The sequence below is a fragment of the Durio zibethinus genome, chromosome 17 (genome assembly GCF_047325235.1).
Source record: "Durio zibethinus cultivar Kanyao isolate XHJ-2024 chromosome 17, ASM4732523v1, whole genome shotgun sequence".
Lineage (NCBI taxonomy): Eukaryota > Viridiplantae > Streptophyta > Magnoliopsida > Malvales > Malvaceae > Durio > Durio zibethinus.
In genome coordinates, this window is record NC_143178.1 from 22,886,862 (window position 1) to 22,900,747 (window position 13,886).

At 26.1% G+C, this 13,886-nt stretch overlaps 1 protein-coding gene across 1 annotated transcript; it reads left to right on the forward strand.

The window, feature by feature from the left end:
* Positions 1 to 9,349: 9,349 nt before the first annotated feature.
* Positions 9,350 to 11,709, forward strand: LOC111275025 (uncharacterized). The gene is made up of 3 exons (XM_089745760.1): positions 9,350 to 9,482; positions 9,576 to 9,705; positions 10,508 to 11,709. Exons 1-3 carry the CDS (start codon positions 9,350 to 9,352, stop codon positions 11,481 to 11,483), a joined length of 1,239 nt encoding a protein of 412 aa, XP_089601886.1. The 3' UTR covers positions 11,484 to 11,709.
* Positions 11,710 to 13,886: the final 2,177 nt, after the last annotated feature.

Genomic DNA, 13,886 nt, shown 5'->3' on the forward strand with positions numbered 1-13,886 from the left:
GTATAACTTAAATTTTCTACTTCAAGAGTATTCAAAGCAATCATTTATTTCATTGAAGATACTTTGTCATTTGATTTATTTTAATATATTTTTTAAATAAATCATAATCTTCTTATACCAATACTTTTAGTGTGATTTTACAAAAATTGGAGGAAAATCACCACTGTAATTCCCTCTTCATTTTATTTTCGACAAAAATTTTAATTTACTTAGTAATATTTATTTATTGTTTATTTTATTATTGAAGTAAAATTTATTAGTTGAACTCTTAAAATATTTCTGACATATTCGGACTATTTTGAGAAAATTTTTTGTTTAAGAAATTTTGATAAAGTCACCAGTTGTGACTTTTATTCTTGTAAAATTTTATTTAATTTAACAACTTAAATTTTATTATTCTATTTTTTAAAAAAGGTTTTTAAAAATCTTACCAACACTTTTGACAAAATTTTCAAAAGTATAATTATTTTTTTTGGAATCACCACTTATGATCTTACAATAAATTTTTATGTTTGAAAAATTCTAAAAATATTTCTAATACTTTTTTAAATATTTGAGAAATTTTCTTTATGTTTTTTTTTGGAATATTTTAATAAAATCATCACTTGTGATTTTATTGTTATGAATATTTCTATTTTGAAAAATAATCTAAAATATTGCTAACAATTTAGAGAATTTTAAAAAATTTCTTTGTAAAATTTTTATTTAAATCACCACTTGTGATTTTATTTTTTTGGTTAATAATATTTTTTTACGTTTAAAATATTTTTTCTAAAACACTTTAGAATACTTTAGAAATTCCTTTGTATAAATATTTTTAATAAAATCACCATTTTTTAATTTTATTTTTATTTTTTAATTTTTATCATTTTTTATTTATTTTCATAATTATTTTTTATTGTAAATTTTTCTTTATTCTTGTTCATTAAAATTTTAATAAGTTTATGTTTAGCAATTATTTTAAATTAATTAAATTAAAACTATTTTATATCTTCTACCATTTATTTTATTTTATATGAAAAGTTTATACAAAAAGAAAATAATAAATAATAAATTTAATAATAGAAAATATAAAAATTGAGTAGAGAAAATAAAAAAATAAAAAGTTATGATAAAAATAAATAAAATGCCCCTAGTCAATATCGGTCAAAGGTTCAAAGGTGGCTCAAACGGCTCGGTCAATCGATTTAGACCCATAGTCAAGCGCTTGATCGACTTAGCTTGGATATATGGCTTGGCTCGAATCCTAGCTCAGTTTGGTGAATTGGCTACCACTTTAATCAAAATGACTTCATTTTGATTTCCCTATAAATAGCTCACAAAACACCTAAATCTTTCATCTTTTATTCCTTCTACTTCTGTTTTTTTTCTCTATCCCTTTTCCTAGAATTCTTCTTTTCTTTCCTTGTCCAGTTTTTAGCTGTTCCTATCACCACTATTACCTTCACTAGTTATCGGTGCCATTGTCGGCTATCATCAACTTTGTCAAAAAATTTTTAAAAAAATACCTAAAAAATTATTTTCGACTCCCTGACTCAAATTCAACCTCCATTTTGTGAGAAATGGCCTCGAATGGCACAAATTGAAGCTTAAAAATTTTGGTCATAATGAAATTTTTTTTGTATTTTTGACGTTGAGATCCCCGCTACCAGAGGTTGTGTTTTTTTTGGGTTTGTGATGTTGTTTGTTTTGGTTTTGGTTTTCTTGACTTTTAACAAAGTTTTTTTTTTTTTTATCTAGCAATTTTTTTTAATTGAATTTTTCATTTTTCAGCAAGGTTTTTTTTTTGTAGGCTTTTTCCTCCTCTCCCCTTATGTTAATTTTGTGGCTCTATAAATAAAGAAAAAAAGGAAGGCCAAAATCCTATAAAATCTAGGATATTGGCTACCTAGGATTAGGGCAACTGCCGTTGGCTATCAAAGCCGCTAGCAATGTTGCTATCGATGGTTGGCAGAAAGGCACCAGAAAAAGAAAAAAACAAATAATAATAATAATAATAATGAATAAAATGGTTGTTTACAATGCAATTTATTGAACTTTTGAATTTATTTTTTTTACTTCTTTTATTGCCTAATAATTTTCCCATTAGAAAGATTAAGCCATCAACATGAATTTGTTAATGGTATACTAATTTCTTTTCATGTTAAAATTATAATATTGTATCTCAATGAGAGTCTCAGAAAAAATAATTTAATTAATTGATGTTAATGATTAATGAATAATAGTAATAAATTAATAATCCATAATTGTTTAAATAATAATAAAATTCAAGTACATATCAACATGTCAATGTACAAGATTTAAAAAATAATAATAATAAATTCTAAGCCAAATAAATGTTGTGAAGGTTTTAATATCAAATATCATCGCGTCAATATGTAATGCAATGATAATTTTAAATAAAAAAACAAACAATAAAAGTTAAATTAAATTAGTTTAATTAATATGTATAAACTACTATTTAATTTAAATGCAATTCTACAATTTTATAAATAGAAAACACCATAATCCACAAACCAACTATCTAAAGTACATAGGTTTTAGTTATTTTCATAAGATCAAAAGCTAGTAAATAAAGGAGTCATTTAATTTATTAATTTTACTTATAAAAAGTTAAATTACTTATATAGATATATATATATATATATGATAATAAGCTATTTAAAAATAAATATTGCTTCTATTTTATTATAATAAATAATTTATTATTTGTTTATTAAGAGAATATGTGAAAAAAATTTTTAATTACTTTTTTTATGTCACCATCCCATCTAAAATAATGGTGAAAAAAATGTACATTTTTAATTTGATACTAGAAGTAGTTTCCCATTATACTAGAAGTTTGAAGTTCACTAGTCCTCGATTTATTTTAATATAAAATAGTGAATTTATTTTTTTTTCAAACACTAATAATTAAATGGTGTTAAATATATTACTTTAAATTAGATAGGTTTATATTTCATATATTGTTAATATATAGCTTTTATATGTTGTCAATAAATCAAATAATATCATCTTATAAGTGAAGTAAATCAGATGATATCCCTTTATTTATTAGAAAATTTTTAAAAAAATATTATTTTTGTATATTTATTTTAAGAGTTGATATTTATTTGTTAATAAGGAAACTTCATTTGATTTACTGACAATATATAAAGTTTGTATATTAACAATTGATTAAATATAAACTATAATTAAGTTCAATTAAAAGAAGGTTTTAGAAAGTGTAAGCATTCCTAATTAGGCACAAATAAAATAAAGAAAATATTAACTATTGCCTAGTGATACTGGTTTAGATAATAGGGTAAAGTATACAAATAGACACTCAAATTTTGGGGTCTTTTTAAATTGTTCACTTAAATATTAAAATTTTAATTTAATCACTTAAATTTAAATAAGTTTTTTTTATCACTCAATCATTAGTGTCTAACGACGTGTTGATATGGTATTACTATATCAGTTGTTAGGTGCCACATGGCACCATCTCATCATTTGACAAGCCATGTGGCAATATAAATTTTTAAAAAAACTTTGATCACTTTATTTAAAAAATTTTTTATTTTGATCACTCAATTTTATATATTTAAAATTTGATTACTAACAAATAAGTCCTCAATTTTTATAAAAAATAAAAATAATCATTTGATATATTTATTGCTTGAAATTAAATTCTCATTTGTTTATTTATTAATTTTTTATAAGTACGATTAATTTATTAATTTTTTATAAGTACGATTGTAATTAGAAAATATGAACTAGATTACATGTGATTGGATTTAAATCCTAAATTTATTTAATATTAAATTTTAAAGATAATTTCATGAACATATAGAGTTAGTATATAAATTTATTAATTTATTTATCAACATTTTAACCTTACTTGTTGGAAAATACGGGTTTTGAGGATAGAGACAAGTATAATATGCTAATTCAAAATATAATAAAATAACACGATACAAAAATGATATAAAAAATAAGGGAATATTATTTAAATTTTAACAAATATCATATATAAGTTTAGTAAAAACAAATTTATATTTTTTTTATTTTTTGTATTGATACAAATTATGATATATAATTTTCGTATAAAACATAATATTTATAAATACATAAATTATTAATATTTTACACAATACTAATACTTGAATTGTTAGTTCTGTATATATTTGATTTCATCCAACTTTGCATTTCTTTTGCATTTTTCACAAATATTATAATTTATTCCTTTTTCAAAATACCATATACGAGTTTAGTAAAAATAAATTTTATTTTTTATTTTTTGTATTGACACAAATTATTATATATAATTTTATAATAAAACAAGATATATATAAATATATGAATTATCAATATTTTAAACGTTACTAATACACAAATTGTCAATTCTATATATACATTATTTCATCTAACTTTGCATTTCTTTCGCATTTTTCACAAATATTTGTAATTTCTTCCTTTTTCAAAGTACCCTAGGGGACGATATTTCTTCAATTTTATCCATTCGAACACTGAGAGGAATCAAAACTTAACACTGTTTACTACCAGAATTCGAGAGTGCCCTTTTTTTATTATTTTATTAAGGTAGTAAAAATGGGGGAAGGATATAAAGTCCCCCCCATTTTTAAAAATTTTTGTTCTTTCTTTTAAAAATTCTATTAATTTCTTTTCATCTTCGACAATATTAATGATGTTTGTTCGAGGAAACCTACACTTGAGTCATTGATTCTTTTCTTTAGTAGGATTAAAGGAAATAAGTTGGAGTTTTAGCAGGCAGTTGTTATAGGCTTATAGCTTGTTAATGAGTAATGTTTTTAAGTTCTCTCCTGTAGATTCTAAAATGAAAAGAGAAAGAATTTGATTAACAAACCAATTGAATTTTTTTCTTTACTAAATTTCATTTTTTGATAAATCATGTAGTATTTGAATTGAATTTTAATTTGAGCTCAAATACTTTCCTTTTCCCCCTTCAAAAGAGAGATGAAAGTACAATATGTCAATGCCCAAATGAAGCAGTTTAGAAGAATATGCATGTGTTTTACTTGTAAGTAATAAAATAGAGAGAAAAAGCATCAATTGAATAAGTAGAGGTGTAGCGGACGTAGCAAAATAACATCAATTGCTATAAGAATATACTGTACAGAATACATCGATGTTTCTAGCTAGCTAGCATTTATAGTTGTTATATTTGGCTCTCAATCTTATGATGATCAGTATCTCACAGGCAAAGCGACGCTAAACAATAACATCATTGCCGACACACACTTCTCAACTTTTGTTTTATTCTGCACTTTTTCGTACGTAGCATTTAATTAGCAACCAAACCCCATCCTCCATGGTCCATAGACATCAATGTTACGAGTGCATTGTGGACTCCGGAGAAGGAAGAAGTTGCTTTTTTTGGCATATTGGAAAGATGCCTTGAAACTGTTATAATTGTAATTGATGATTTTTTCTTAGCATTGATTTTTAGAGTCTAAATGATGTCTCATATCCAAATGGTTAAAATTAATTACCATTGAATTCAGGATTCGAAGAAAATGCCTAAAGAAACAAAGATACAGGGGCCATTGAATGATAACGCATGTATGTAAACTCCTAGAGAGAGAAAAACAAGTACTGTTCATCCTTGAACCCTCTCATTCTTCAAATCTAAAACAGCTGACAGCTGTGTACGAAAAGTCCAAATTTTAAGTGGTTAAGGGTTTTAACGCATATTCACATAAATTGTATATGTTTTCACGTGACCCTGAAAATTAATTAAACATTTGTTCCGTTCTATTTGATGAGCCTTTGATTTAATAATAGGTATAAATAATAGGTGTATGTATCCCTTAGTAAAACAGTAGTATTTGAATATTCTCTTTTTTAAATTAAAAAAAAATAAATGTTTAATTCATGTAAATTTAGTCAATAATTATGTGACATGAGCAATTTCATCACATATATTAAATTTTTTATGATGAAATTTTTCCTTGACACTATTACAATAAATAATTATGACATTATTATTTGGTTACTATTATAATTGTAATTGTGATGGTTTAAATTTTTTTACAATTAAATCATTATTATAATTATGTTTTTGTGATGCAAAATTATTTGTTATTATAGAATCATTACTGATAAAATATAGAAATTAACAGCAAATATGATGACATGTGAAGCGGTCTATTAGACATTGATGCAACAAGAAAAATTATGTCACATATATTTTACTTTTTGTTTAGACAAATTTGCCACTATTAAATATAACATTTTAATGACGACTGTTTGTGATTACAATAATAAATTTATCAATGTGACAATTAAAATAATCATTATTAAAAAAACTATAATGACTGAAAATTGATTTCTCATCATTTACATTGACAAATTTAAGAAATTATTTTTGATTGCAATAACAATTTGTTTATCATCAAATTTATTTTTTTTATTGTAATAACAATTGTAAAAGTTTTTCAAATATAAATATATTCAAACTACTAATATTGAAAATTCATCACTAATGTTAGTATTTTAATATATATTTAAAATTTAACATAAATTTGACACAATATTAAAAACAATATAAAAAATAAAAGATTTATAATTAACAAAAATTTCGATCTGAAGCTACAAAAAAGTTTAAATAATCTATTCTAATCATCACCATATACCTCAACTTCACTTATTAGATTTATCTGTCATCTTCATAAAAATATAAATTCGTCATAATCATATTCATAATTTTCTTCTTCGACACCGAACATATATATTAAGATTTAATAAAGTTCTTTCAACATTTGTATTGACTAATTTAGCACTGTTCAAAGATTCCATATTATTAGCATCATGCAATTTATTCAACTTTTGATTTTATTTTTTTACTTCTTTTATTGCCTAATAATTTTCCCATTAGAAAGATTAAGCCATCAGCATGGAGAATTTGTTAGTGGTATACTAATTTCTTTTCATATTAAAATTATAATATTGTGTCTCAATAAGAGTCTAATAGAAAATAATTTAATTAATTGATGTTAATTATTAATGGATATTAATAGTAATAAATTAATAAGCCATAATTGTTTAAATAATAATAAAATTCAAGTATATATCAGCATGTTCGTATATAAGATTTGAAAAAAAAAAAAAAACAATTTCTAAGCCGAATAAAAGTTGTAAAGGTTTTAATATCAAATATCATCCTGTCAATATGCAATGCAATGATAATTTTAAATATAAAAACAAACGATAAAAGTCAAATTAAATTAGTTTGATTAATAAGTATAAACTGCTATTTAATTTAAATGCAATTCTACAATTTTATAAACAGGAAACACCATAATCCGCAACCCAACTATATAAAGTACATAAGTTTTAATTATTTTCATAAGATCAAATGCCAGTAAATGAGGGAGTCATTTCATTTATTAATTTTAGTTATAAAAAATTAAATTACTTATATATATATGATAATAAGCTATTTAAAAGTAAATATAGCTACTATTTTGTTATAATTTATAATTTATTATTTGTTTATTAAGAGAATATGTGAAAAAAATTTAATTACTTTTTTTATGTCACCATTCCATCTAAAATAATGGTGAAAAAAAGTACATTTTTAATTTGATACTAGAAGTAGTTTCCTGTTATATTGGTTAGACTAATTATTTTAATATAAAAGTAAAAAAAAAAATAAAACAAATAAAATATTATAAAAATATGAAAATTAAAAATATATAGTATTTCATATATTGCAATTATTTTTTTTTATTTTTCACGTTATGTTATGATTTTTTATTTTTTATTATTTATTTGATCTAATGTTTATTTTTTATTTTTTATTTTTATAAATTATAAACTTTTTATAAAAATATCTAAAATAGAAGAAAGAAAAAAGCAAAATAACTTAATTTTTAATTTTAGTTTTTAATCTTTTTATATTTAAATTTAACATTATTATTGTATTTTTATTATTTTATTTTATGTTATTTTATTGTAAATAATAAACAATAAAAATTCAAAATTTATAAAAAAACAGTCAATTACAATCTAACATCACACAAACATCACATTCTTTTTTTTTTTTTTTTAATAAAAACTTATTAAAGTCCGATTCATCATATTTTAACCTAAATAAAACTCAAAATACTGTGACCTACTAATCCAATAATTTATTAAAATTTTTTAAGTAGCGGCAATTGAATATTTTAACCCATTAAGCCAACATAAATAAAAGATAAAGGAACACAATATAAAATAAAATGAAAAAACCATAACAGTCAAATTCCAGTGAAAACACAATTCTCTTTGTTTATATCTAAATTAGCAAGGAGCCAAGGATCTCATTACGTGTCCGGTTGTTGAAGTAATTTTTTTTTTTCACTTAAAGTCATGTATCTAATGCCATTCAAACTTTCAAACTTATGTCTCACGTTAAGATTTAGACGATAGGTGATTTTCAAAGAATCATAATTTTATGATTTTTATGGTTTTAAACCATAAGTGGTAATTTTTTAATCATTAAATAATTGAAATAAATGTTGATGTGTGGATAATGACGATTGAGACATGGCATCACTCTTTTGCATTATAATTTAATATTATTTAGCTTTTGGATAAAAATAGTTCACATTTTATGATGTAAGTTTTTGTCAAATTTAATATGACAGTATAATGTTGTCATATTATATATGAGTTTCAAGTTGCACATGCATTTAATTAATTATTTAAGATTTTAGTGAAAATTTAACTATCTATATCTAATTTCCTGATGGTAAAGTTTCGAATTATAAACTCAAATTTGACTAAATGGCTGTCATCCTTTTCGAGATTGGGGCCCACGGTTCTTGCTCTTCTGTACTGTCCACGCATAGGAAAAAAATAAATAATGAATTTGATATATGGGAGATTTTAAAACGATCTTACCTACCTTGACTGACACATTTGGAACTACGTATAAAGAGGAGGCATTCCAGATGTATATTAGGGACCTCAGAATATGTTGTGAATTAGGTGCACTTCTTTTTTTATATATATAAATGAGACTTATGATTTGAATTTTAATACTTAGAATTAAGAGTTTAATAGTTTATCAAAACGAGGCTGTTGGCACATGTACTTGTCACTTATCTCTATCTCTAATTTCTATATAAACGATTCCCTTGTAGCTCTGTCTCTTCAGTAACAACTCACCACTGTCTCTCAACTCCAATTGAAGGCAAAGCTAGCCACCATTGCTGTCAAACTCTTTCCATCACTGATTCACTTTCGCAGGAAGCATTTCCAAAGTTCTTCTAACAATTAAGAAATTGAGAATTTATGTTATTGATTTTGTCACATAAAATCACCTTAATTTGTCTTACCCAGAATGGGAAGGATTCCATTATGCAGTGCAGATGGTTTGAAGAGAGGAGCCTGGACAGCTGAAGAAGACCAGAAGCTCATAGCTTACATACAAAAACACGGTGAAGGAGGTTGGTGTTCCCTGCCCAAGAAAGCTGGTTAGGTCTTTTCTGTTTTTGTTCTTCCATGACTTGATGCATCAATTTTCTTTATTTTATGGAAAATGATCATGTTTCTTTGTTGATTTTTAGGTCTTCGAAGATGTGGGAAGAGCTGTAGACTGAGATGGGTAAATTATCTGAGACCTGGTGTTAAGAGAGGAGACTTCACCTCGGATGAAGCTCAAACCATCATTGAACTTCATGCTGCATTAGGCAACAGGTGACAGCAAAGCTTTTCATTGACCAACGCAAAAATATTACTATATTCTTGCTAAACTTAGTTGTCATTTAGATTTTACTGTATTTTCGGTGTGATGTGATTAAATTTATCGTATTTTTAGTTGAACCCAAGTGTTAAAGGTCAAATCAACATTAATTTTTCATTAATTTTTTTCAATCACAGATACAGTAATTTTTTTTTCAATCGTAATTATAGTAATTTTTTTATTAATTTTTATCTAATTGTAATCAATCTCACCATCGATCCAAATGAAATCTTAGACCAACAACAGCAAATTTAAAAGAAAATGTTTTTAAATAAATTCGTTATTTTAACTTTAGGTTTCTCTAGAATATTGAATATATTTACATTATCATACTTAAAATAATATCCAACATTTTCTTAGAAAAATAAAAGTAAAGATACAAATGAAGAAAATCGGTTGTCTTTTTATAAAAGAAGATATAATATAGGAATAAAAGATAGGTTGTTTTTTAAAAAAGAAGTCATAATTTAGAAATAAAAAAAGGATTTTAGATGATGAGAAGTTAATTTAAAATTAATGCATAAATGTCATCTCTTAAGGATAATTATATGAGTTAATTAAGTTTTGAGTTCTACATTGTTACATATGATGAGATGCAAATTTTTGTCCTTCAAGCAAGAAACAAGAATGAGATCCTTCGAATCAGCACTGCCCTTTTCGTCCTTTTAAGAGATTAATTATGTTTTTCTTTAAGTGTTTGGCTCTATGGGTTGTTGTCATGATCAATCTCACCTATATAATTTTTTTTTCTTCAAGGTGGGCAGCAATAGCCAGGCACTTACCAAACAGGACAGACAATGAGATTAAGAACTATTGGAACGCTCATCTCAAGAAACGCTTAGTTAATTTGGGTATAGATCCGGTGACTCACAAGCCTGTTGGCACGGCTCGTGGCACCTCATCCAGTGAAAATTCCAGCACTACTGTGGTCAATACAGACTCAATGATCATTCTTGAAGAAAATGCAACATCCAAAGAATCTGAACCCACATCGCAACAGCCAACATCATCAAGGTCCGCTTCAGCTTCAGTTTTACTGCTCAATAAGTTAGCCACTAGGGTCACGATATTGCAATGTGTTGATCTTGATCCCGTAAGAGCTTGTCAAAGATTGCAAACAATGTCATTTAACAGTACTACTAACGATGGTGGTGCCAATAGTGAAAGTTCTACTGCTACAATTTGCCACCCTACATCATGTTGTCAGGGAAATAATGCATCAATAGCACTAGACATGTCAGATTATTGGCCGGTTAATATTTCTGATCCACTTACAACACCTTTAAATTGCTTAGATTTGTTGAATATAGTACTTTCTCCGGTGTCAGCAGATCATGGAAATGCCGGTGATGACGGTGGTGTTAGTTTTGATGCAAACATCGAGTATCCTGATCTATCTGATGCATTAAGCATCCTAGAGGGTAATGCATCTGAACCTGCAAGGTCTTGTTCGAGTACATCGTCTCGAGTTTTAAACAACATGGCTTCCAAATTCGCTTCATCGCGCTGCATTGATGAACTTTACAATTGGCAAAACCGCAACAACATTTCACCAGGACCAATCCAAGGTGACCATAGTGTTACTACAACAACTATCGGTGATGGTGGACTTTCAACCAACGACATAAATATTGATGATATGATCTTTGATACGGTAGGATCTCCCGTATTTTATAACCCAAACTACTTAGAAAATGAACTAGTGCCATCAAACCTTTTTTATATTTCTTGAACTAGAGCGATCAAGCCTCAAATATTGATGAATATGCATAAGGGGCATCATGAGTATCATTATCTAAATCATGTATGTATGAATGTTTCATATTTGAGCATGACAAAGAACCCCGAAAACATTTATCTGAAGAGATTGCGAGATCAAACATTGCAACAAAGAATTTTGATTTGATTAATGATGGACAGATTCATACATTTGACCGGTCTATTTTTTCTTTCTTTCTCGTTACTTTAGGAGTCATTCCTTGTCAGCTAAATGTAGATTGAATCATTAAATGCGCCATAGAATTTGAGCCTTAACAAGTTTGAAGTTCCCTTGTCCTATTTTTTTTTAATATAAAACTTGTGAATTTTTTTTGTTCAAACATTAATAATTAAATGATGTTAAATATATTACTTTTAATTAGATAGGTTGATATTTGATGTACCGCTAATATATAGTTTTTATATATTATTAATGAATCGAATGATACTATCTTATGAGTGAGGTAAATCAAATGTTACCTCCTCATTTATTAGTAAATTTTTTAAAAAAATTATTTATTTTTTTGTATATTTATTTTAAGAGTTGATGTTTACTTATTAATGAAATAATATTATTTGATTTACTGATAGTGTATAGAATCTATATATTAACAATACATCAAATATAAACTATAATTAAATTCAATTAAAAAAATATTTTAGAAAGTCTAAGCATTCCTAATTAGGCACCAATAAAAGAACGAAGATATTAAGTAGTGCCTAGTGATATCACTTTAGATAATAAGGTAAAACATATAAATAGTCACTCAATTTTTGGAATCTTTTCTAAATGTTCATTTAAACATTAAAATTTTAATTTAATTACTTAAATTTAAATAGATTTTTTTTTGTCACTCAATCATAAACGTCTAACAACGTACTGATGTGGCATTACCGCGTAAGTTGTCAGGTGCTACATAGCACTACCACCTCATTTATTAAGATTTTCATTTAGATGAACGATGAGATTAATTATTGTGAGGTTGAAAGTAGTAATAAAAATTACTGTAGCTATAATTAAAAAAAAAATTATTGTAGCTGCGATTGAGAAAAAAAATTAATAAAAAATTTATGTTGACTTAATCTTATTAAAGTTAACATTTAAATTCAATTAATAATACGGTGAACTTAATCATATCGTACCGAAAATGCAGTGAAATTCAAAAGGAGATTTGGTCATGCGGCATTGATATCGTGACAATATAAATTTTAAAAAAATTCAGTCACTTAATTTTTTAAAATTTTTTATTTTGATCCTTTAATTTTGAAATTTTAAAATTTGATCACTACTAAATAAGTTCTCAATTTTTTTAAAAAAATAGAAATAATTATTTGATATTTTTTTAATATATATATAGTAATGTTTTCTTCTGATAAATATAAAGGTAAGTAATGGAGTTCGTAAGAAGGCAGAAAGAGCAAAAAGCAATCGGCGGTCATTTTCATCAACAATCTACCACAAAGAATCCACTGGAGATAGCTACAAAAGGAATGTATGAAGTGTGGGAAAGTAGTAGATGTTTCTATTCCACATAAAAGGGGCAAAAGTGGCAGAAGAATGGAATCGTCAGATTTTAGTCAAGAGAGGAAGCAAGGAGAGCAGTATGAAATCTCAATGGAGTGAGGCTGATGAATAATACGATTACAGTGAACATTGCCGATTTAATCCAAGAGATTCATATTGGGAAAAGGCAAGAGTAGATCAAGGGATAAGGAAGATGGAAGTTAGTACACAAAAGCAAATCAGGGAGGTTCAGGACGACAGTAGCAGAAACGATAATGATACAACAAGACAAATTGATAGGAACAATACAAGAAGAACCAAACTACAAGCTTGGTAGAGGAAAATAACAATGGAGTAGAGGTATCCAAAACTACAGAACTGAATGATTTAGCCCAGTTAACAGGTGAGAGGGAGGTAATAGAATATATTGCCAGGGTGGACGATGAGGTGCTTCATTGGTTGGAGAGAAGTGCTATAGGTTTTTGTAAGGAATATTTTGAAGAGGATGATTTACTGGAGATAAAACGAAAAATAGGAAAGGAAGTAATCATAAGGAGAATATCAGATTATTCATTTCTGATCACATTTGAAGATGAGGAATTGTTTGAATTCATGAAGGTGCAGAATTGGAACGTACTATCCAGTTGGTTCAAAAGGGTTGAGATACGGTCTGAGAAGTCCACTTCCAGTAAAAGAGGTGCATGGGTAACCTGCTATGGGATCCCTTTTCATGCATGGTGTATATAGACATCTCAATGCATTGCGCAAGGGTTTGGAGATTTCATTTGCATGGATAATGATTCATTGAAATTGTAGCCTTTTAATAGAAGCCACATGTACATCATTACCAAGTTAAAAACAGAGATAGAAGGT